The sequence below is a fragment of the Fringilla coelebs genome, assembly GCF_963513975.1.
Source record: "Fringilla coelebs genome assembly, chromosome: 13".
NCBI classification, from domain to species: domain Eukaryota; kingdom Metazoa; phylum Chordata; class Aves; order Passeriformes; family Fringillidae; genus Fringilla; species Fringilla coelebs.
In genome coordinates this window covers 15,009,416-15,035,242 of record NC_140039.1, presented here as the reverse complement: position 1 = coordinate 15,035,242, position 25,827 = coordinate 15,009,416, and the positions used below count along the sequence as shown (strand labels likewise).

Here is a 25,827-nt window from a genome sequence, read left to right as displayed (position 1 = left end):
ATATAATGTTCCAAGAGAAGTGCACACCTCTCTCTCCATTCTCATTGTCTAAATCAAATTAGTTTTGCTCAGACTTTCAAAAAGCATTAGAATAAAAGAGAGGTAGAATCAGGGAATTTCCAGGAATTGAGATAGGGACATGGGAGGGACCCTGTCTCCTACTGGATGTGGTTTTCTCAACAGTCACATTATTTAAATAATTTATTCACTGAATCTGTTTTGTCATGGTGGCAAACACATGAAACAGTTAATGAAAGGGAAGAACAGGGAACAAAAAGGCTCCCAAGGGAAGTTAAAAGCTGAATTATGTTATTTGAGAAACATACATTTAAAAAGCATATTTTTGCCAAATATTCAATAGCTTTGAATATTTCCAATATTTCCACCAATTTATTCTGTGTTCAGCTCATTTAGGCCCCTGTGAAATGTGAGTGATTGAGCCCATTGATGATGCAGACCAAGAATTACTACCAAAAAAATCTCACAAACAGCAAGGCCACAAACATGCATTTTACTGAAGAACACATCCCTGGATACATGAGGAACTAGTAAATATGGAGACATTTATATGCAAATAATCCACACATGGCTCTAAAAGTTAGAAGGGCTACAGAGTAGTTTTTTCAACAAACTGACAAAGACATGTCTGCATCGGAAGGCAACTCAGCTAAAGACATGTAAAGCCTTGATTTTTATTCCATGTACTTTTAAAAATACTGCTAGTTGCACATTTGCTGCCAAGTACCTAATTACGTTTAAAAATCTAGCTCTGCACTGCTGAAGCTCTTGAGTGATCGAGGTATCAACATCACTCATCATTATGGAGCTAATTTTAATGATGAAAGCATTGCTAAAAGTTATTTTAAAATTCATTTTTACTTAATTTCTTTAGAGATGATTTGTTTGAGTACCTGAGACACAGTAACTAATCACTGACGGTTTTCTCTGCAAATATAAAATAGATTTATGTGCCCTCCCAGTAGGAACAAGAATTCCATCACCTCCTCCTGAATTTCTGAGCTATCGAATATTTGATGAGTGCTTAGGGAATCAGTATTGTGCCTTTTCACAGCAGTAATCAAGGAATGAAGTATTCTCTGCCATAATGAATCTACTGCAGGACTAAAAGATGAATATTTCAAATGCAAAAGCAATATGTTTGTTTTGAACACTTTCAAGTTTGGCTTTAATAAAGCAAGTAGTGAAGTATGCAATGAATTATATTGTTAGATGGTTAAAACAGAGCTGTGCAATATGTCTGAATGCATTTAATCCAAGTAACTACTCATTTTAAATGTGACTTATAAATATGTATTACATGCATGATGAACGGATGACTCAGGAGCCATGAGAGACCTGGGCCTTGCCTTGCACTCCTGGTTTGCTTCAAAGCCAGCTCAGCCTGACAATTAACCAAGGCCCAGAGCCAGAACATCATTAACTCCAAGCTGAATCTTACGTGGGCTGCAATGAAACACGAGCACCAACTATTCAAGTTAGGATCATTTAAATCAAGCCTGAGGTGCCTGGCTGGACTGGGACCTGCTCCATGTGTTCCAGCAGCTGGTGGAACCAGAGGCTCATTTAGGATTGCCACAAAACAGGATCCCTCAGCTGGGTCCATCACTATCCTTCCTGCAAATCCAGGAGCCTTTCCTGCCAGCCAAGAGGGTGCTGGCAGCAGGAGGTGATGGGCTTTTCAATTTGAACATCTCCCACCACTACCAGCTTCCCTCTGAGCAACACCAAATCCCTGCAACACTGAGAGGAATGGCCATAATGTGTCCTCCTGAAAAACCTGTCAGAAGGCACGGTCTCATTAGTCATGGCATGCTCTCCTTTGTCTCCAGGGGATTTTGATTTTTGCTAAAATTACAACTGAGTTCTCTTTAACAACAAAGAAAATCCAGCTAGAGATTTCAGGCCAGCTCACCTCATTTGCAAACTGACAATACCTGCTACAGAGTCCCCACAGTGCTATTTTGTGTGAGACCCTCCCCGTGTCTATCCACAATGAGATACAGAGATGAGCAGTTACAGCAGCTTGTATTTGCAAGAAGTGTTTCTAAGTTTTGTAATTTTTTTTTGTCAGATCAACTAACCAGCAGCACACAAACAGAAATAGCATTTATCAACAGAGCTTAAAATGAAAGTAATGAGAAAAGCACAGCTTTAATTACAGCAAAATTCCAAGTGCTTCAATTATCCAAGTTCAGAACCAATGTACTTTACCTGGAAATTGCCCCTGAAATAATGAATTCAATAAGGAAAATTCTTATATAGTCCAAGTTAAATTATTTAAAAAGGAAGAAAGAGGGTACTTAATTATTTAATGTTTCACCAATAATTATATAGTTCAGTATAATGTTCACTCACTGGAGAACCTGATTTTCAAAGGAACATTTATGAACATCAGTCAAACAAAAAACACCTGCCAGACTATAAACTCAGCCAGTGTTGTGCACATTCATTCCAACACAGCATTACCACATTAGCAAAAACCCAAGTCTTAATGGCAAATTCATCCAATAATTTATGTTAAAATATTTACATAGAAAAGCATGCATGATACAGTTTTCTAATGCATTTATAAAAAACAGTATGACCTCTCTACAACAATTTTTAAAAGCTGTGTTCTAGGTAAATGAGTTCAAGATGGGACCAGAGCTCTGGAAAATAGAAAGCTGCAGTACTTGAACAACATAAGCTGCCAATCAAAATGTGACCATGGACATCTTAGGGACATTTCATCCAAAAGTCTCTAGGAATCAATTTTAAAAGACAGCTTTAAATTAGCTTTCTGAAATACTAGCCATGGCAAGCTTATCTGCATGGAGTCCTGGAGGGCAAGGCTCAGGGAACACCAACTATTTCTCAAGAAAAAGGTTTTCCCAAGTCAGAGATCAACAAGCCCAGCACAGGATATGCAGCTGAGGGGGCTAAAACAGCACCTGGGTCAAACACAGTAGGGATCTGCAAAAGGATCATCACATCATCCATTAATAACCCTATGTACAACAATTCAAGCCCTATGGGACTAGTTCTGGAAAATCCTCATGATGGCCAAAACAGCAGCTGTCACACTGGTGTCCCTAAAGTTTATTCACAGGTGCAGAATTCAGCATGTGCCCTTCTAGACTGGGGCCTCTGGGCTTTACAAATCTTCTTCAACTGTTCTCTGTCTTGGAGCAAAGCTGCCCAGAAGGAAAACCTGATACATTCATGAGTTTAACAACACAGCACAGATTTCTCATTTCAACCCAAAAGAAAAGGAAAATGCGCCAAAACCCCCAAATAATTTCCCTGCAGCCACAAAACAGGTCATCCCTGGGTCACTTTGCCAAAGAATTACCTTGACCCCACTCTTTGGAAAAGATCAGAGGGTGTTCATCAGTAATGGCCTCAGATTTCACAGCTCCCAGAGCACAGGAGCCCAGCTGCACCAACATCCAGATTTTACAACCTCATGTCCTGCAGCCAGCAGGGCTGGAAATGATGAGTAGTGTAGATTTCTGCTTCCCTGAGGAGACTGCAACACTCAGTTGGGGTCTTGAAAAGCCTGAGGTCTCTGACAATCAAAGATGGGGTTTTTAACAGCATAACACACTATTTTAAGTTATTTTAATGGTTCCTTTGGAATTGTGCAAAGAGAGACTTACACTAAGTGCAGCACTTGGCTTTGCAGGTGGGGAATAAAAAACACAGTCCCACCACAATTTTAAGATTCTGTAAAAAAACAGGATTTAGGGAATACAGTGATGTGACATGGGGCAGTGCTTCACATGGCTGATGTGAAGCCCATCAAGGCAATTTAGCAGTTAAATTCCAGAGAGATGATGCCACAACATGTGGTGCACACCATGGCACAAACCCACGCTCCTTCTGACATGGCACACACACCAAACCCACGATGCTTCACTGTGGTATGAACCAGCCTTTGGCTGCTCTGCTTCTAAACTTCTGTCTTGTATGGCCAAATTCAACTTGCCCAAAGCTTCCTGTGGTACACTGAGATTAAGAAGTCTGAGGAATCATCATCATGTCATGCCACTGTAAATTATCACAGCTCCACCAACTTTGCCCTAATATGAAATGCCACAGAACTGCTCAGAATCCAACAGTGATGAATTTAACATGCCTCCTTCCACTATCCTGATGTCAGCAGAGTTACAGCAATTTATGCAATACAAGGATCTGTCCTTTTCTCCTTATCAAAGCATTTGATCAAAATCAGTGTCATGCAAAAAGACAACCTTACTTAATTTGAGCAGCAGAGTCAGGCTTGTCACTCTAACATCATAAGAAAAAGGGAGGTATTTACATATGAGTACTTGCATATTCCTTTTTATCTGGCTTCACAAAGATAACAGCAAGATCACTTTCTTCCTCAGTAAAAACTAGTGTGAAACCTCACAAAGGATCAGCATTTCCCTTGCTCTTCCCTCCCGCCTTTCCTCTCTTCTGAAAAGCAAGACCCCAAGACATTTCAGATCTTCATTAGCTACTGCTCTGCCTGTGACAGCCTGGTGGTGTGGAGTGGCTCCAGCTCCCTCTCTTCAATTCACCCTCAAGTCAGAAAGGCTTCTGATGTGAGGGGACAAGGGGCTCACACTGCTGAATGCCACTGCCACAGGTGACACTCCCATCACCAGCAGCGGTCCCTGCCCCACGCCGCAGATTTGGAGTGTGTGGAACCACAAATGAGCTCACCCAGCAGCCCCAGACCTGCATCTCTCAGGATGCATTTCAAACAAGTGGATGCATAAATTCACTCATTTGGAAATCTGGTCTGTTCAAGAACTTGCTACTATGACAATTTAGAAGAAGCTGCTACAGATAAGATTGATGAAACGTATTGATTAATTTTCTCTCAAGCTACATTTGAATTTTAAGTTTTCCCTAAACAAAACCAGTTGGTGTTGGTTTGTTAGTATTCCAGGGACTGCAGCAATGTGCTTCAGCAGCAAAGGAAGTTCCATGATAAATGTGTTCTCCAGTCTGCATCTGTAGAGTAGCTATAAAGTCAGAACAATCCAGGCAAAATTTTTCATTATGTTTTTAAATATACTTATTTACATTTTAAATCACACATAGACAATATGAAATATCTTTCACTTAGACAGGTGGGAACGAGAAAACAGATGCATCCATTAAGCTTGAAATAATTCAATGAATTAGATAGTACTCAGTGAACATTTTGGTTTATGGATATAGCCTTTGTTTTAACTTACTTGGAAAAACACGGCCATGGCTCCTACCACCCTGTTTTCTAGAACTGCTGTTCCAAAACTGTCAAAGTCATCAGGATTGTAGAAGTAAATCTGCATCTGCAAAAATTAAAACCAACAACAGAATCCCATTAGTGTTGATTCATACAGCTTTCACATGATGTAATGCATACACGTTGTATGTAAACCCAGTGTTATGAACCTGAGATAAAGGAATTCTGCTGAACAATTGTTTAAACAGCATCTTGATTAATAGCATGACTGCCCTGCTGGGACAGTAAGCAGGGAACAGAGCTGATGCAATGCATTTTAACACCAAATCCAAAGGTAAACAGTATGGCCAGTTCTGTTCAGATGTTAAACTTTGTGATTTCTGCCAGCATCTCTTCATTTCTTTGCACATTGAAGGCTCATCTCCCGCTCTGTTAAATGTGCTAAACATATTTATCTCAAAATCCATAGAGAATTTTGAAAAGGATTTCGATGTTTAGAGTTATTCCTTTACTCCTAAAGTAATTTGTAAGATAAAAGTCTGTCTCCATAGCAATGCATTTTTATGAGCCTCTGATATTCAGGTCTACCAGTTAAGGTCACACTTCTCCCTGACTTCACTTAAATTTAATGACTTTTATTTCCAAAGTGTTAGTACCCTGCAAAAAGCATGAGACAAAAAGATATATTGATGTAATTTTTAAATGAATAATAAATATTAATAATTACACAAACCCCAAGTAAGAGCAGGTGAGAACAATGATCACCCCAAACCAGCAAGTGTTGGAGTTACACAAATAGAAGAGGATGAAGAACAGCTTGCTCTACACCTTCTGCTGGTAAACAATCCTATTCCACTACACACATGCCATGAGTAAGGGCAGCCTTCCCAGGCCTGTGAGTGTTTGTGCTCTTAATTTCTAGTACAGTTCTTGTTCCACTTCCCACAGTAGCTGAGCTCCCACTTCTGCCAGCTGTCTGAACACACTGCTGCTTCTCCAGCAGTTGTTCAACCCCTCCATTCCAAAAGAAGCCCCTAGTGTTAGTCCATCTCAATCCGCCATCATTTGCTTGTTTGGGTTTTTCCAAAACAGTGCTGCACGACACATCCTACTACAATTCACAAATGCACTATTTTCCCCATATTTTGTATATGCCAAGAGAGATTATACCCTTTTATGTTGCACAGATACATTCCTACTCACATTTACTGATTCCCAGGCGTCTGACTGTATACACTGTCTGTAGTGGATAGGTGCTTTGCCAGTATTATAGAGTTAAAAAAACATCACCACATAGGGAAAGGCCAACATGAAGGTCAGAGCATACAGAGGTACTTTTTTCAGCAGGAAGAAGACCACACTCTAAATAGCCCACAAAGAAATGAAAAAAATTGGCACTCACACTATCTTTATAAAATTTGAAAGCAATTTTCTTCCCCTTCTCTGGCCTTCCTATTTCCCAGCACACTCATAGCACACACACAGATGCTGACAGTATCTCACAAAGGTGGCAGTGCCTCCAGATTCTGACAACTCGTGCATTGAACAAATGCAGAGCAAGGTACAGCCATTCATTGATGTAGAAATTAGAAACAGTCTGTTTCAGGAAAAATTGCTTAAACTTCAGTTTAACCAGCACAGGCCAAACACTCACAAACTACATTTTGCTTCTCTTTAAAATAAAGTCTAAAATTATCTATACCTTGCATAAAACATTTCACAATATATTCCTCACAGGAGTTTATGAAGAAAAGCATCACTGAGTGAGTTCAGCATATGCCAAAATCATTTTGGATCAATTTTGCTCACGGCATTTTAAGGAAATTAATTTTTACAATGCACTCTTGCATCCCAGTGCAAAGGGCTTTGGTAAAAGAGTTTTTCATTCAGATCCCTCGTCTTAGCAGTTTAATCTCCCAGCCTAATCAAGAACCACACACTGCCTTGATTACCATACACATTGGAGCATTTTACCACTGCTCCCTGGTGTTTTTCCAGAGAGCCTGGCTACTCTCTTCTGCATCCATCACGTCAAGGGGAACTGTCCTGTATGAAAAATTATTGTCATCTGTCATGCAGTAGCTTCCTTATGTGCTCATACAGCTGGAAGGAACATTTTAGGAATACAATGTCTGAGGAATTGCTATTGTACAATTTACACACACACCCTGCAAAAACAATGGTAAAAAGACACTAAAGTTACACCCTCAAAGCCTCATGGTTCAGGCTGCCCATAAAACCACACCTGGACACCGCTGAGCATTAGCATTATGGCAATTTTCTAATTACATGATCACATATTGTTCTCTTCCATAATACAGCCTCATCAGTTTTCCCCAATTTACAATAAAATGCAAATGTATCCAATGTATTTTTGTTCTTTTATTCATAATATACATAATATTGAATGCATTTATCAGTAGATAGTTAATTTAATATTTTCTATGGGTGGGATAAGGTTCTTTATGTACAAAGTGGGAATAAGACAGTTAACTGTAAAATTAATTTCACCGCATACTTAAGTGGCCTAAACATGCTAGAAAATTTTCATTATTACTCCTTATTATATAATTAGTGTATACAATATATGGGGCACTTTGCATATAAATGACTTCTACTGTCTCTGCCTGGGATGTAAAAAGCAGCAGCACAGAATGCAACAAAGAGGCTTTTAAGCTAAAGAAAATTTGGATCGTATTATAATATGCTATTTGTGAAACGCAGAATGGAGAGTCACCCAAGCTTACACAACCAACCTGACTTATGGCACTGACTGATTTCAGCCCCATAAAACAGCATTTTTGCACATTTTTCCATGTGATTCCACAACAGCTTCTATTTTCCAAAATTACAAAATTTAAAGGCTGAGAATCCTGCAGTAAAACCTGAAATGCCCTTTGTGACAGCACCTGCGTGCAGTCAGAACTCTGCTCCACACATCCCTGCTGACTGTGCTCCACAGAGCCTTCCTTCCCTGTGGCACAGGGCCAGGAGGGCATGAGCATCCTGCCCTCTGTGGCACAATAGATGAGATTTACAAGGCTTTCACATCCAGCCCCATTACAACTAACAAGGCTGGGAAAGGCTTACATGGCCTTCCTTAATCTCTGATGTGCAACACGGCAGTGCAATTGCATTTACCTTGTAAAGAGGCATCATAAAAACCTTGTGTGTCCAAGCAAGTTGAAATTTTCAGTATTTTGGTAAAGCCAAGCTGAGACAAACCATCCCTAGTGAAACAAAGGTACTTTTCCTGCAGGAAGACACTCTCCATCCTAAAAAGCTAACACTAATACTACTGCAGCTACAGAGCTTTACCAGGCAGGGAGAGGGCAAGAGCTTGCTTTTAATGGGAAAACCTCATGCTTTGACACTCTTCAAGCTACAAAAGAATTGTTTTCAAACTTGAGAGAGATTTGCTGTACAGTACAGATTTAAGCCTTAAAAAATATCACTAAGGGCAAAATCTTCAGACTGTTACAAGTGCCTTAAAACAGAGGATTAGGGAGAAAGCCCTCACTCTGCCATAACCCAGGAGATAATCACCAGTCACCCTGAGAAAACATGTCATGTTTTCTAGTCTCTGCTGTCCAGGAAGATCCACTGGCCAACCATTACAGTTTCCAAGCACTCCAGGTCTGTTCCCAGCCTACAAGACTTAGACAAGTGAATACCCTGCACATCCAACATGTGGGTGATTCTCCAGCCTGGAGAGCCTTTGCCTCCAAGCTCCTGCCCCTCCACCATGCCCTAGGGGCAGGACATTGCCTCCTCCTCAGGGCAACCTACTCCCTGCAGGAACACCTTTCTTCAACCGTGTCCTTTCAACCTCTACAGAAATCTGGTGTTACCCAGACTTGGCAAAATGTCTGTGCTTAGATTTTGATGCCAAACTGGGCTGCCACCATGCTGATGTTGTAAGGACAGGCTGTCCAAAACGTGTGTATTACTGAGAAATACTGCCCACCAGAGACCAGTTCTGATTTTATTAAGTGCAATTGCCTCTGAATGACTAAACCCTCATTATGAAAAGTCACTGGCTTGCAAGAGCTGAGCCTGCTTCCAGTGAACAGCCTCCCCTCACTGCCCATCCACAAATAAAAGGCTCTGTCTCTGTGCTTGGCATGACAGGCATCCAGACAGAAATCACCATTCCCATGCATGACATCTCTGCTGTCATTACCCCACTACAAAGACAGAAAGTTTACATCCAATACAGACTGTCACGGCCAAACTCATTCAGCACTTATGAGAGAGAAGCCACAATGAGCATTTGATAGATCCCAGAAGATGTGAGTGAGTTCAAAGCAATTCTAAGAGACTGGGAACCAAGCAAGTACATTTTCCATAGACAGATGCCAAGTATTTTAAAAATAAATAATTGAGACTTTTAAATTGCGCTGCTATCACCCTGTGCAACCTCCTACAGCAGATTTCTCTTTAGATTAAAAAATGAACAAAGGCTCATTGTGCTGTCACAGATGTGGAGCACAGAATATTCAACAGAATCAGGAATTCTGGTGCAAGGGAAAGGATCATCAGAATTATCTTTCTGCTCATTTCCTTCCAGCAATCCAAGGACTACACTGCAATTTAAAGCATGGCAAAAAAGCATTAAAAAATAAAAGGTTTTATAGACCAGCCAATTTTTTTATGAATTAGGCAGCAGAACACAGAGGGAACAGCGATGTGGATTATTATGTACTGCTTTGGAGACTGAGAGTATTTTCAGAAGAGCACAACACCCAGGCAGTGCAGGTAGATTGCAACTCTTTGCAGAGTGGTGAAACAAAAATTTTGAAATGTTTGCTTTAAATGATGGAGTTAAGCACTGAATGTACTAATTCTTAATTAGCGTCTTTACTGCTTACATTGTAAGAATAAATTATTCTCAGACATTTTTACAACTGGATTTAAAACTTCTCTGCTAAGATTATGAATCATACATGATTTTTCTTAATTGAAAGCTTACATGTAACTTACTTTTGCTTTAAATATGTGCATAGATTTCCAGTGAACTGGATGATGTGATCCATTTGGCTGGAATAAAAATTTTCTACAGACATAATGTAATCTTCACTGCAGCACTAAAAATTCAAAATAACTGTCCTGCAGTCTGTATGTTTACTGAAGTGTGAGATGTACACTGGGGCAATAAAGTCTAATGTTTGACTTCTCATTATATTCTCTTTAAAAAATCCATGAAACTTATCATTTATAACATATTCAAAATCTGCCTAGGAAAGGCAGGGGGAAGAGCGAATCGTGATGTTTTCCAGTTCTCCTACCAGAGCCTGATGTAATAACACAGAGTATATTGCATTCTTTTGAAAAGATAAAGTTGAACAGGAGCAGATAATGGCATGTTTTTCCTGCCTAGTCTATTATTCATCAGTGAATTTTTAACTGTAGTTAGGCAGGTAGAGAGATGTATTTTGAATGTCACAACTTGGTATTCTACAGTGCCTAAAAGTGTGCTGGGTAAAATTGCAAAACAAAGAGTCAGACAGGGACTTTGTCCCAGTGTAATTGCAACTTGATAATGAATACAATGCTAGGCTGAAAGAAATGAAAGGAGCTGAAACAACAGGAAGAGCAAGATCATGCAAGTGAAGTACCAGAATTTAACTCAATTTAGATGTTCATATCCCTCAGAAGTACGGCAAATTTCCCTTTCATCTTCTTTAACAGTAAGTATGAATTCTTGCTTTATTGTCTACTAACAATGCAGTAGGTGTACCTATGCTATAAATTGAGACAAAGCAATTTCAAGAGTCTTTTTCAACCTGAAGGGTGGTAGTTGCCCATAAGTCTACCTTCTGCCCATAAGTCTGCACAGCATTTAAACTTGTGAGTGGTCCAGTGACAGTTCAGTAGGACAGGGAGAAAATCCAGCACTTCTGGGGTCACCCTGGGCTCCCATGCATTGTTGGATCACACCCACACCACTCAGTATTTCAAGTCCTAAATGATAAGAGAGAAGGACTTTGCCAAGACAGAAACTTGCCTGATTTTTACTGCCAGAAATAAACACCCCTTAGGCCTGCTCCCATGCCTAACACGAAAATCCATCTCATGTGTACACAGTGAGTCATTACACAAGGAAGGCCCATTTGATGCTAAGAAGCTGCATGTTGCATTCATTTGTATTACCCTAATATGAAAATAACGGTGTCAGTGTTTATGCTTTCCATAACGTGAAACTTTTTTGCAATTGCTTTGTACTCCAAGTAACAGCCATATGATTCACCATGAAATGAAGTCTGGAAAATCGTTTGGGATAAATGGAACTATAAATTCAATAGAATTTCCATGACAACATAGATTGCAACACTCCACCACAAGTGAAATGTTATAAATCATTCAAAACCAACAAAAAAAAATCAGCAGTAAGTCTTCTCTTTCACAATGCACAAGACCCTTGAATTATAAAGCTGTGGTTATTACCTCCCAGTGCAATGTCTCTTGTTTCTGATCCTCCTTCCTCTGTGTTACAAATGTTTCATGTTTGACCTCCTTCCAAACACAGGAGATTATAATACTAACACTTTAATACTGAGACATAAGCAAGAACTGAAGCATAACGAGCAGGAGGCTGTTTTGAACCTTTCTTTCTCATCTCCTAAAAATGCTCAAAATGCCTTCATCCCGTGGTAATTATACCTGTGTATCCAGATATGTCACAGCATCTTGTTAGACACACAAATTTAGGAGGCTCTTTTTCTGGAAATGTGGGTGGTAACTGGTGCAATAGAGTGTTCAGCCAACTTGTGAAAGGGATGTGAACCACATGTCCAAGGGATGGAAGAGATCCAAGGAGAGGAGGTAAAAATAAAAAAAGGCTAAAAGATTTCCCCACACAGTATTGCTCATTTCTACCCTTCCATCAGAGGATTCCTGACAAATGGTATTTCACTTCAAGTCCAAGGAACCAGAATGATGTGATTGCAGGAGAACTTTCACTGCAATTTTAAAATCACTGTGGCTCTTGCCTTCATGTCTGGAAGAAAAACTTAGGAAATGCAAACCTCCTGAAAAGATTAAGAAGCCCATGAAAACAAGGAGAGAGAAATAGTTCAGTATAGTTCAGTATAGTTCAGTATTCTGGTTTGGCTTCTGGGTTTTTTTTTGTGTAGAAGTAGGAATATTTCTTAAATATCAAGTCTTTTGGTAACTTGAGAAATGGCAACTTATTGGCCCTTGGATTGCAAAGACTATTAGAGATTTTCTGCTATCTTGCATTGATCACTGCCCTTCTCTGGGCCTCAGTTCCTCATGTGGTCATTGCCTGTCCCTTCTGTAAGCAGAAATCTTATGAAAAAAGTTTGAAAATTTTGAAATTAATGGGAAGAATGACACACAGTTGAAAACCATGTGAAATTAAGTGCCACATGGAGCATTGTCAGAGAAAAAAAACTTTGAGGTTGCTGTTCATTTGCTTGATATTGCAATAAGGAAGACTCACACAGGTACCTCATGGAGGGAGTCTATGGTACCTTAACACTGGTACCAATTTCAACCAGCTCATAAGTGACAGGAGAAGGTGTCATGAGAAGTTGTTTGTGCTCTGTCCCTGAGGTGTTCAAGGCCAGCCTGGAAAGATCTGGTTAACCTGAACTGGTGGAAGGTGTCCCTGCACATGGGAGTTGGAATGATATGATCTTTTAGGTTCCTTCCAACCTATTTTAGGTTCCTTCCATTCAATGCCATGTGGTTCACATCCCTTTTACGAGCAGACGTCGCAGAAATTCAGCGCACACAACTGATGCAGGGCAGTGCACCCACACACCCAGGGGCATCTTCCCAGGCTCTGGGAGGCCAACTGGTGTCTTTCACTGGTCTTTATCTCCTCTATGAAGAGACTTTTTTGTGTATTTATTGAGTAGCTCTGAGTCTCACTCACAGTGGCTCTGTCTAATGGTGGCATATTCCAAGTAAGACAGCAGGAACACACAACACTGAGGCAAACGTGGCTTCCTAAAACTGCACAAATGGAAGAATTAGAGGCAATACTTAGCTGCTGTCATGGCTGAAAATCTGAAACAGGCAATTTAGAAAGTGGCTAAGCACCAAATGACACAGCAACAAAAAACAAGCTGGATGGGCTAACTGTGTGAACAGAATAGCTCTGAACTCCACCCAGAAGTGGCTGTTTTAGATATCTTCTTCATATGCTTCCCATGGCATTCCTAAAAGAAAAAACATCACTACTGAAGAGTTTTAAACTTCAAAATACCCAAACTGCCCATACTACAGATCATCTTTCAGGAATCCATTTACTTTATTAAACGCCAAGAAGTGCTGCCAGAATGGAGAGAACTGGGATTTCCTTCCAAAAATACTCCAGTGCTCTTCAGGAAAAACAAAGGAGCTGCACTGGAAGAACAAACCCCACAAAGCCTACTTTTCCTAGCATGTGTGATTAACACAATTTCATATCCCATTCACTTTAAAGATGCACTAGCAGAAATATTCATTCCTCTGAGAGCTCATGTCTTAACACAAATTCCTCTTTTTGCACTGTGGAATTCAAAATGTCCTCTGTGTGTGGTCCTTTTTCTTGATGATGGGATGATGGGTTTTTCTTCTTTTTTTTTTTTTTTTCCCCCAGTGGGAGAAGACAAGGTCTTCCAAGAGGTTTAATGAACTTCCAAATGCCTCAGAACAAATTCTGATGTATTTATAGTTTCACTCTGGATTCAGAGCTATGCAGCAGATGGGGCACGTTTTCAGCAGCATTTTGCTGGGCGAAAGGCCATTCCTATCTCTGAGGGGATGTGAAATCCTCCAGGCTGTACACTTGCAGAGTTATTTTTATTTATCAACTGTGAAGAAGTAGATGGACAGTTAGAGCAGAACCAGGCCAGGACAAGAGCTTACTTGGAGGGTAAAAATAATAATGGGTTTTCTCATATTTTGCAGAAGACATCTCTATCTAGACCCTCATCATAATGCCAAAGGCAGAGCAAACAGAGTGCACTGTTCTCAGTAGCTACTTACAGATTACTGGAGGGATGTGTGACAGCCTGTGCTGCAGGGACAGCACTGGTTCTGTCACAGCTGTCCCATTGGAACATGAGGGATTTTTCCAACGCAGCTGCTTAATGTGGGTGTTTTACTTCAAGATTCTCAAAAGGGTTTAATATGCAAGGAGTGAGTACACTATATCCTTTCTAAAACTCAGGATCTCCTGAAAATACCTCAAATTGAAATCCTTCCCCACCATGGGCTGCCTACCCAAATTCCCCAGTGTTGGAAAACCTTACATGTAATATCACTGTACTCTGTCTCTAATTTTCTAGGTTTCTCTACCCTTACCCTCTGAGTCTTTTACCAAGCAGAAAGTGAAGTCTACACACATCTGGAGTGCAGTGTTAAGAAATTTGTGAACTTCTTTTCTTAAGTGACAGACACACACACACACAGATTAGCTAAGTGCCATCTTAATGGCACCAGTGTGTTAAGGACATGATTCTGGATTTACACTAACAAATCAAAAAGAACTAGACTTCAGCACAGCAAGAAGCAAAATACTCTGGCAAGCAGCAAAACTGACAGAAAAGTAAAGTGCTGGAAATTGTGTAGCCTTTTAAAGTTAAACCCTGGTCCACTGTCACAGCTGCAAACCCATTTGCAAACACATTCTGTAATGGTCCTTTGCTAAATGTCAAAGTTATTCTTCCATGCCTATGAAACAGAAACACAGCTCTAATTCTCACCCCCTCCCTTGCTCTACCTGTCTGCAGACAGCATGTTGAGACTCCCCTGGTGCATCTGATGTGCTGCTCGCTTGTGGCATCACGTTATATAAAGTGACTAAAACAACCTCTCAGCTTTAACACTTCCAATTTCTTGCAGGCCCATTGATGTTGGAGTCCCAAAGAACACAACAGCGCCACCAGATTGGCATTTGAGTCCAAATTTCACAGTCTTTGGTTTGGTAGAGCTTTCACCATTCCTGGTGGGAGGCATGCCCGGTTGTGTCCCTGCTCAACCAGGCTTTGAGCCAGTTTCATCCCTTCCCTTGACTGTATTTTAATAATAGAAATGATTTGCATGCCCAAGAGTCACATTCCCAGTCTGGCTCACACCTGTGTATTTCTGAAAGCATCTCTTCCGCCTCAGCATCTCACACTCAAACAATTCACCTGTGTAATGGACACCAGAGAAGTTCTGGTTCTCAGTGTGACAGCTGCCGCCTTCTCTCCAGACTCTTGACGTCTCTGGCTGTAAAGGTGCCCAACCAATTTAATTCTTGCTCGTGCCATTCCTCGCACCACCAGCATCAGACATTTGGATTGCACCAGCAAACGCAGATGGGAACTGGGAATACTCCAAACTGGTACAGCCTCTCCCACCACACACCAGGGAGAGCTGCCCCAAGCTGCCCAGAGGTTGAGCAGGTACCGCCTGCCACACAAATCCACACCAGTATGTGCTACTGGTGCATTCACCTCTCCTGGTGTGGTTCTGTCACAGCACAAAATGCTTCAGTGGAACTTTTGAACTGTGGGAGTTGCACCAGTAAAGTCTTTATCATAAATCTGATAATTAACCTGCATAACTGATTTCCCTCCTGACAGCAGGCAGGTTGGAATAAATAGTCTACTCACTACCTACTGAGAGAAGACTTCTATATTGCATGTTTACTTTAGACAAGTACAAAAACCTTTTGACAAAGGGCCTCAAAGAGTCAAATTCCTTGCAGTTTCAACAGAGCGCCCTGAATAATACATAAAGCAGCTATGCTCTTATCCCTAAAACCACAGGTGTGAACCAGATGTCATGCTTATCTTCTCTTGAGATTACAGCAATTGCACGCCTTCAGAATATAAAGTAAGCTTTGGATCAAGGAACCTGAAATGTATTAAAAATGTGGCACTGAAGTTAAAAATTCAAATATTAACCTAGAAATCACTGTTTCATTCAAGAGTCTGTTTATAGACTATGTTCTGTAAAAGTTGTATTTCTTTTATTTAACCTTTTTATAACAAGATGTACGATGAGTCACATATCTGAGATAAAACTATTTTGCATAAATCTCAGTATTGGTAAGCAAGATTTTGCCAAACTGATCTTTAAAATATACCACCATCTATTAAACATGCATCATGGCTCAAGAAACAGAATTAAAGTTAAAACACTAATTTAAATTTTAAACTCTCCTATTATTGTAGTGAAGGTTTAGAAAAAGGTGAGTGTATGCTGCACTCAAATATTGAAAAGAGATTAAACCCAGAAAGGTATCTCAAAGAGAATTTTGAAGTCAACAATACACAGTAACAAGAAATGGTGCAAATGTGCTCCAACCATGCAGCCTTGATCATAATCAGTCACCTAAGAGTACCTAGCCAGAGAATTATTCAGAAATGTTCAGTTGTAAGAAAAAAACAACAATTTCCTCACTCAACAAGCGAACGTCACTAGTATGTGCGTTTGTTACTGGGGGCATTTCAGGAAAAGAACCTCACCAGATGCACAAAACACCCACCCCCAGAAGATTCCAAAGGTCATACTCCCATTGCAATATTTCTTCTCTTAAACTAGGTCCAGGCACCACCTCCTGACTCTCGTGTCAACGCCTCAGGAGCAGCAGTGATTGCTGCAAGGGTCTGCTGTCCCTGAAAGAGGGTTCGTGTCCTCCTTCAGTTTTTGCTCAGCTTTCTTCCTCCACCTTGGCTAGCTTCATTCTTTAATCCAACATTCTAGTTTCCTTCCACAGCATCCCCTGTCAAACACACACACTCCAAAGCCTGTCAGCAGCTAATGCTAACACTTCACTAAGAAAAGTCTGCTAGGTCAGTTTATGACAGAAATATTGCAGGTTTGTAATTAGAGCCCTGCATAAGAAAGCCTGTGTCTACTCAATAATCTCCACATTCACTCAACCAATGCATGCATCTCCTCTCTAGCTGTAGAGAAAAGATGGTGAATGTGACCTGAATCCAACACCTGTAATGTCACCTGCTTGATCTTGAGAGAGTTGAGCTACCTTGTTCACACACCAGTATTCACCAGTGACCCAGAGCCTCAGCCTGCCCTCCAGCAGCAGGGCCTGTGACTCCTGGGGAAAAAGCATCCAACATCTTGGCTCACTCATGTCTGTAAAACAGAGTATGAAGAGTCGTAGGTTAAGGTGTTAACATGACCCTGTCTGTAAGGCTGAACAGTCAAACTTGGTTTGAGTTGAGAGCACAGACCCAGGCTGCTCAGCTCCATGGCAACACTAATGATTTAAACATCTTTATAACTTTTAATTGAAGATTTAGGAGAAAAGTTGAGAACAGTACAAAAAAAAAGATCAAGAATTTCAAGTACAAACAATTGAGTCTTCTAGTGTTACCTATGCCTTATCCCCTCCTCTGCAAGCAAATAGGTTTTTCCTACAACAGCAATCTATGGACGGTACTAAATGTGATGAAAAACATTCTCCTTCAGAAAAATAAGTGAGACAGGCTACATCTAAGTCTGTAGTCCAGTCCTAATTTCTGCAGAAAAAAACCCATGTAATAGTAAAAAGAAAAGAAGTGCACAGCCAGATAACTCGGCTTCTGCGACTGATACTTGCAACTTCATTACCGTGGAAAGCAGGCAATGAAAATGGCTGTTATCAGCCCCTTCAACACCTGGTAACTCCTGCCAGGTGGCACAGGACACAGCTCTTCCCTGCCTTGCTAGGCACGGGATCACAGCAGTGCTGTTAAAGGGAGTGTGTCTGGCTCCCTGTGCCAGGCTTGTGTTGAACAGACGGAGGAAAGAGATAGGAAGGAGAACAAGAGATGGGGGAAAGAAAAGGAGAAAGAAAGAAAAGACAACATCCCTATCTCTCACACCAAAGGGCTGTTAAGACTTCACTGAAATCGGTGGCGCTTTGGTAGCTTCTGGTAGCCCTGCTACTCAGAGCAGTTCAAAACACATTCAGGACCATGACTGGCTTCCTTGAACACCCAGTGGTTGCTGGGCTGGTATTACAGGGTCCTGACATCCCAGGAGATTGTAAAATTCAAGTATTTCAGTTCATCTGCTTCCCTCCACCAATTATCATCTGGCCCTTTCACTCCCAAGATCTCCCATCACACAGCCTGCCAGCCAAGGGCTACAGGTGGCACCAGCCTATCTATCAATTATGTGCACCAATCCTTTACAAAACACCAGCCTGATCTGCTAATTCCCAGTTCCATTCTCTTCTCATTTAAGCACATAATTTGCAAGGTATTTTGATGGGTTTTAGATGATTTCAAGGTGCCCTCTTTCTGTTGAGTTTCTTAACAATGCTCCACACAGATCTTGTGCAGAGCAGTGTGGCCATGGATATTGTCTGATACTCCAGGCTGCAGCAATACAGCTCTGGAGAGCCCTCACAAAACACTTGATTACAGCTACAGGTGCATCAGGCTCTGTATTATGTCTCAGGCACTAAGAGAAAGTAAATCAAGACATGGACAAAGAGCAACTGTTCCCTTTGCTATACCTCTGCAGCTTCCAGCAAGCCTCAGAGGCCTGTGTCACCTGGAAGCTGCACAAGGACCATCCCTGACTGGTGTGCCCAGAGCTCTGTTAAATCCTCTTTCCAACCTGTATTTACTGCTGACTGCTAGAAGCTCATTTCCCGAGGGGCTCCACAATTCATGCACTTCGATACACTGCTGGAAAAGGGTTCCTTTGTGCACCTTCTGTCTCTCTGGACTCAGAACCTTAGCTACACTGGGAAGCACAGCAAGTTACATTTATTTAACTTTGTTGAAATTTCACAGCCCTGTGTAATCATGTACCCAGAGTCACCTTTTCCAAGCTGAGATGTCACAACAACTATTTATCTTTTTTTCTTGTCACTGAAGGCCTCCTACTTTTTTGGACATACCCGGTATTTTTTAGGATGGGCAGTCAGAACCACTCAATTCATATGTTCCACAGAGTAAAGATTTTTCCATGCACTAATTTCCTAGTATTTTCGAATGTTTCTCTTTGCCTTTTTGCTGCTGCTGAGTACTGAGCTCACATGTTCAGACAGCTCTCTGTAAGGACTCCAGGAACACTTCCTTGAGTGGCAATAACTAATTTAATGTTCATTACTCTATGTGCAAAGTCAGAGTCTTCTAACCCAGTTACACTAGAAAATGAGATTGATATGATCCTGCTTTGTGTGTATGTCTGCATATGATGGTGTCAGACCTTTATAATAATTTTAGAGTGCATTGACCAATATGATCAAAACCCAACTGCTCACTTGGGGTCTCAACTACTCAAAGACACACATTCAAGTGCCTTTGCAGTTAAGTAGCAAAGTTAAAGAGATCCCATTAGTTTCACAAGTATGGAAAAAAATACTGAAGACACTGAAGACACTCCCTGCCCTCCTTCACAAAGCACTTCACCACCATGCCCAGCATGGGCAGCAGGCACTTCAGGGGCTGTCACATCCCCTCCAAACTCAGCAATGCTGCATGCAGATAACCTGGGCCTTTTTCAACTGGAGAGCACTCATTTCTGCACCTGGGGATGTTATAGGTCACACAATGAACCCACTTTCTTTTGCTCAGTGGGAATGCTATCAGTAGGTGCAGATTCCCCTGAGTCACTGAGAGAATACCAGCATTTGAATCTAAGCACACATAATATTAATAGAAATCCACCACTCTGTTTAATATTGTAATATGCTAACTTTAATCATAAAGCCTCTCAGTATTTAAATACTTCAGGCACTGTAGACATTTATACAACTAGCAGTAGATGAATTTTCAAATAGATACTTCTGAGTAATTATCCTCTTGAGACAGCACCAATTGCTAAATAATGCCTCAGTTTAAACAGCATGTAGCTATTATTCTGGGCACTATTAAATCTCTCAGAAACATAAAAAAAGATGGTGATAAATATCTGACACTCCATTTTAGTTTTCATGTGGATGAGGAATAGGACATTTTTCTTCACCTGTTAGTTGGTCTTCAAAGAGAATTCCTTAGAAAATTAGGAGGTAGCCCCTCCTGTTTGCTCTAATAAAGCAGGGTATGCAAATTTGTTTCAGACATCAGCAAAGACTCCTTATGAGCAAAATTAGCACTCAGACTCACAAGGAAAGCTGTCTTAGCAAAACATATCAGAGGAGGAATAACTGGATGGGATAGCTGAGCGGGAACTCCTGAGAATGCCAAAATTCTTACAGATTAGGTGGCAAGGAACAATTTTTCTGTCCCCCCAGAACATGCCTCTGTCATTCCAGGGAAGAACTGCTGAGCAAAAAAATAGAGAGAACAGAAAGAGTATTCAGTCCAAACTTCAGTGAATCAAGGCATGACTACAGAGAGTTTTCAGACAAGCCTGCTTTTATATAACACACAAAGCTCTAAAATATCAGGAAAATGCAGGCCTCTTGTTCAAATAAAATATTGGCCTTTATTAACGATCCCTTAAGGTGCTTTTCCTAAAACTCTTCCCACTTGCATATTACTTACCACTAATAAAAGAGTCTGAGGAAAGAAATTTGCATTCAGTGATTGAGCATGGTGTTCCATAGAAAAGGTTGTCTTTTCATGGTCAAGAGTAAAAACATGGAAGAAAAATGCATAAAAATAATTGCCTCCTCATCCTGACATCCTTTCATGTGTCAGGAATGTTCCAAAACCTTTAGAGATGATGAGCTCTCCAAAACAAATCAAGTCAGATTGTTTTTACCTTCATGCTAGTGCACAACATCTTGATTTAATTTCAAAAGCAGCCATCAACAATAGAGGATATGTCCTTAAACATAGAAAGCAAAAATTAAAGCCAATAATAAAGCAAATTTGTAGCCACCAACTAACAAGTAGTTTCATCACCTATTATCAGTGCATCAGGAAATGCTCCTTTTCTAATTTCACTTTGAATGATGACTGAAAACAAGATGAAGGATTTGAAAACTTGCTGGTCAAAAATTTCCTTTCTACTTTACTCCTCAACAGAAAAAGTTACCATTAAAAAAAGAGAAACACTAATATGGAACTGGCAAATTCTAAACCATGACTGGGAGCTTTACATAAAAAAAAAAATCTCCAAAAGTAAGGACAGCAAGATATCTTTAGGTGTGCAATAACCCACAGCATTTTAACACACACATACACACACACATATATATGTCACTTTGAGTTCAGTATCGGATACATTTCCATTATTATCTCACTGACAATTGAAGCACAGCTTAATACTAAATAAAGCCACTTGGCTGTTCTGCTAAACCCTTTTGTGGAAAAGAAGGAAGGTCTGAAAAACTTGAGGGGAAAAAAGCATTTGTGTGAGGTCCAATCACAAACACTTCTGTGGCCACTCCAGGGAGAGAACTGGAGGGATGTGGTCACTCCAGAGCACATGGTCACCACAGGATGGAATTGTGTCCTAGACCTGACAGTGGCCATCACCTTGACCTGTGAAAGGTCAGACTCTGAACAGCTGTATTACACCTTCGGTTTCAGTAAGTCCTAAAGAGAAACAGAAGCATCAACTTCCTCTGCCTTCTCATCCCAAAACTGAGATTTAATAAAGGCATATCATAATTTTCAGAATTTACATGCCAGAAGCATCTAGACCTGCTGGGACAGAGCTCTGGCGTATTCTGCTGTGAGTTTGTACAGATGAAGCCCTCCTTTGATTCTGTCTTAGGATTCAGTTAGTGATGGTTCAGTGAGAGAGGATATGAAGGAAGTCCACGCCCTTAATAAATACAGTGACTTTATTATTCTGAATTCAGGACCCCCAGAGAAGTTTCAGATCCAGGATTGCTGTATCTACACATCATTCCCCAGAAAGCCATGCTCTCATCTGTAGATGCTCAAAACCTGGTAGCATTAATGTTCTCCAGACCAAAAAAATCAGGCTATCTGTAAGTATGTGATTCTGTCTCTATTAAATTATCTTTTCAGAATGTAAAGCATTTGACCAGTGCAACCTGACAAGTGACAGATGAGTTACAAGAGCAACACAGCCCAATCAGTAAATTTAGGTATATGTTCTTAATTGTATCAGGTAGATACTCCTTTTTTACCTACTCACACAGACAAAACAAGTTAAAACAGTCCTGTGCTAGACAGGCAAAAATCTCAGAAGTGGAATGCTGAGAATAAAATCAAGGTCAATGAGAGGGAGCCCTCACTGCAGGTGGCTCACTTTGAAGCCACCCATGTGTACACTTCTCAGACCTGGAGCAGCCTCCTTGCTTGGTGTTTGTACAGGATCCAGCCTGACAAACATGAAGACTGATTCAAAAGATACTACAAGCACAGAAGCCAGCAAACCACAGGACTTCTGCACAGTATTTTGAGCTCAAAGAACCTTGGATTGTCTCTGGCCTATCCAGGCGCGCAAACATTTCTGGGGGAAGGTGGTTCAAAGATCCAGTGTATAGCATAACATAAACTACTGCAGCCAACTTAGGGGAGATTTTCTCCTCCTTCCTTCCATTTCACAACCTGATTACAGTCACATACAGATCTGAGTTTGTAATCATTATTATCTTGCTCTTTTCCACATTAACAGCAGCAAGGCATAAATAAGGATGAACTTGCCTCAGACATTTTACTAAATCCATGATACAAAGAAATTTCCCCCATAGTTAGATGCCTTTATCACATGCATGTCACATCTCACCAAGAAAATATGCATATGTTTTTAAAAGATTCAGGCCTTCCATATAAATAAACACACATATATGCCCACAAGCTTAGGGAAGCAATAGATTTGTTTTCAGCAGGATACTGTGAAAACCAAAGTTTATTTCCCCTAAAATGCATAAAATTGCACTGATTGTCAGAGCACTACAGTCTACTTACAAAACTCTAAGAAACTTTAGCTATTCACAAGCTAGCCTTGAATGACTTCCAAAGACCTTTGTTAACGCCAGTCCCCAGAGAGGATGGAGATTATGCAGGAATACCACCTGCCACAAGAAAAAAATCAGTATTTTAACATTCCTTCTGTGATACTGTTGATCCACATCTCAAAAAGAACTACCAGGAAAGTTAGCCACAGCATTTTCTGCAATTTCCAACTCATCACACACCCAGATAAAGCTCTATGCCTGATATTTTGGTTATTTTTGTCTGTATTTTCCTAGCATATTCCACAGATTGGCCTCCTTCTCTGTCTAGGCATTTAAAAAAGCTGTGATTTGTTTGACCAGACCTTAACTCCCCAGATTCCACAGTTTGGCTTTCCTGGGAGTTGTAATTACTGGGGGCAAGGACCGAAATGAAGTTGTCAAGTGACAGTAATGGGCTCTCTTTCTCTCTTCCCCCAGACTGATGCTATTCATTTGGAGCAGGCCTATACACAAGCCCTTCTTATCTGATCTGCAGAAACCTTGGTGAGTCCTGGCTGTACCTCAACTGGAAAACAGTTCTAAAATTAATAATAAGCTGACCTTTCAGTTTAATGCCTTGGCTATCACAGTTATCTATTGGTACACTTTGCCCAAGTCTCACACGGCCTCTGGCAGCAGGACAGGAACAAAGACAAGAATTACAGCAAACTCTTCACTGCCACACAAGTACAGCCACTTTAAATGCAGAGTTACAGACCAAGCAGACAATTTGATTTCATAATATATTCTGTTTCTGTAAGGCTTGATCTCAATCTTTGCTTATTCAAGAAAAGGCTTAAGATAATTGTGTGGGAGCAAAGGCTTCTTCTCCTCTCTGCTCTAGGTATAGGGATTAAAATGGGCTGAGGCTTGTCCAGTGACTGCAACACTGAGGTGATAGGGGACTACTGAATGCAATTGCTTCCTACTGAGTATGAAGAAAAACACGAATATAATATCTTAATTTCTTAAATTTCAATTAATTATAATTCATTTTGGCAAGACCTAACGTAGGAAAATATCTTTACTTTCCCATCTTGTACATTTTTAAATGAATTTGAGACTATATGATTGATGGAAGCTTTCAAGCTTTTAAATAGTGGATACTATATATAAGCTTTCCTTAGATAAATGATTTCCCCAATGTGAAAACGTTAGTTTTAATGCAATGAAATAGCCTTAATTGGTTGTGATGGGAAGTAAACCCTGAGATAAACATTGCATAAATAATTCACATCCTTCCATCTGGGGAACTTCTTCCTGAACTGCAAAGTGTCTCCAATCTGAAATGCAATACACATTATTTTAGCAGCAACCAAAAAAATGCAGACTTCTTCCCATACACTGCATCTGGAGTGTAGAGCATCTGCTATTCTGGAGCTGAGTGCGTATTTTAAGACATAGTTTCAGAAAGATTTTTGACTCTGGACTAGAACATTTTCTCCTAACACATGGTCTTCCACAGAACTGGTGTCCGCTGTAACCAGAGCTAACTTTAACTGGATCTGTGGAAATTCACAGTTCCCATGATGAAGCAACTGGAATGTAAAACCTTCTCCACTATTTTCATTTACACCATACTGTGGCCAAGGCAGCATCTAAAAGATATTTGGAGAGGTACAGCTGCAGCATATTTCATACTGGTTTATGCTATATGACCCTAATGTTCCTTTTCTGCACTTGCTTATTTATTCTAAGAGTTGGTCTCCTTTTCAGGAACAACTTTTCCCCTAAGGACTTGCTACCAACACTTACTGCTGGCAAACACACACTCAAGGTGGGTCCCCTTGTTACAACAGAAAATTGTAAAAACCACAAATTCTCTGCAGAAATTATGGCAATTACTGCATCCTGCACAGATATCAGGGGGAGAATGTGGAATCTGTGAAACCACAAAACCTACATTCACACTATTTGATGTGATCCTATAAAATTCACCATGGAAAACATAAGCAACCATAGCTTTTATGTGCTGGTCTTTTGGGTGTTGTGCAAATGAAGCCTAATAGCACAGCACAAATTATTTTTTTCTATTCACATCTCTTATTCAGCACAGCTACTGACTTTCCCTGGGTGCCTAAAGGAAACGCAGGAAAGTTTTTTTTCAGTGGTATTATTCAGAAAATATCACAACCTTTGATGAAAATAATGTAGATTTAAAACAGGAATATGTAAAAACAGAAGCCTCTGAAGTGAAAATCCACTATCTATACACAGCTTTTAAAAGGTTTCAGTCAACAATAATGTTGATTCAAAATGTTGTTCAAAATGTTTCAATCAACAATAATATTCTCAAAAAGGGCAACTGCTAGTGACATGCTTATTTTTCTGCCTATTACACAAAATAAATATAGAAGCATAATGAAAGAATATATTATGCTTGCTTATGTTCATTGTCACGATTTTTATAGGATCAAATCAAACAGACAATGGAAATGAGTTTTGCAGTTTCACTATGCCTTCTGGTTATCAAGTGATAAGTTCCTAGCTGTTGACCATTTTTATTCCTTTTCAATGCAGATTCCAAAATAAACAATTCCACCACACAGAATGAAACTTTTAGGAGTAATTTCCTTCTCTCTCTGCAAAAGCTTACAGAGGTTCTCACAGAACAGGGTTGGATATAATTTTTCAGAGGATTCAGTCAGAGCATTTCCTTTTTTTTCCAGCAAAGCACAAGACACCCTGGGACTGGACTCAAATGACAGAGCTTGCTAAGGCTGCCTTTACTCACTCTGAAGTCTGCCACACTTAAAAGGTTTCTCCTGGCTTGGGTAGC

The 25,827-nt window shown here is 40.3% G+C and overlaps 1 protein-coding gene across 1 annotated transcript in view; it reads right to left on the bottom strand.

Annotated features, from left to right (window-relative positions):
• Positions 1-25,827, bottom strand: part of PTPRG (protein tyrosine phosphatase receptor type G) — a 391,447-nt gene that overhangs the window by 129,292 nt on the left and 236,328 nt on the right. The window contains exon 5 of the mRNA XM_084214136.1: positions 5,232-5,327. Within this exon, the coding sequence (XP_084070262.1) occupies positions 5,232-5,327 (96 nt within the window). The remainder of the gene's footprint in view (positions 1-5,231; positions 5,328-25,827) is intronic.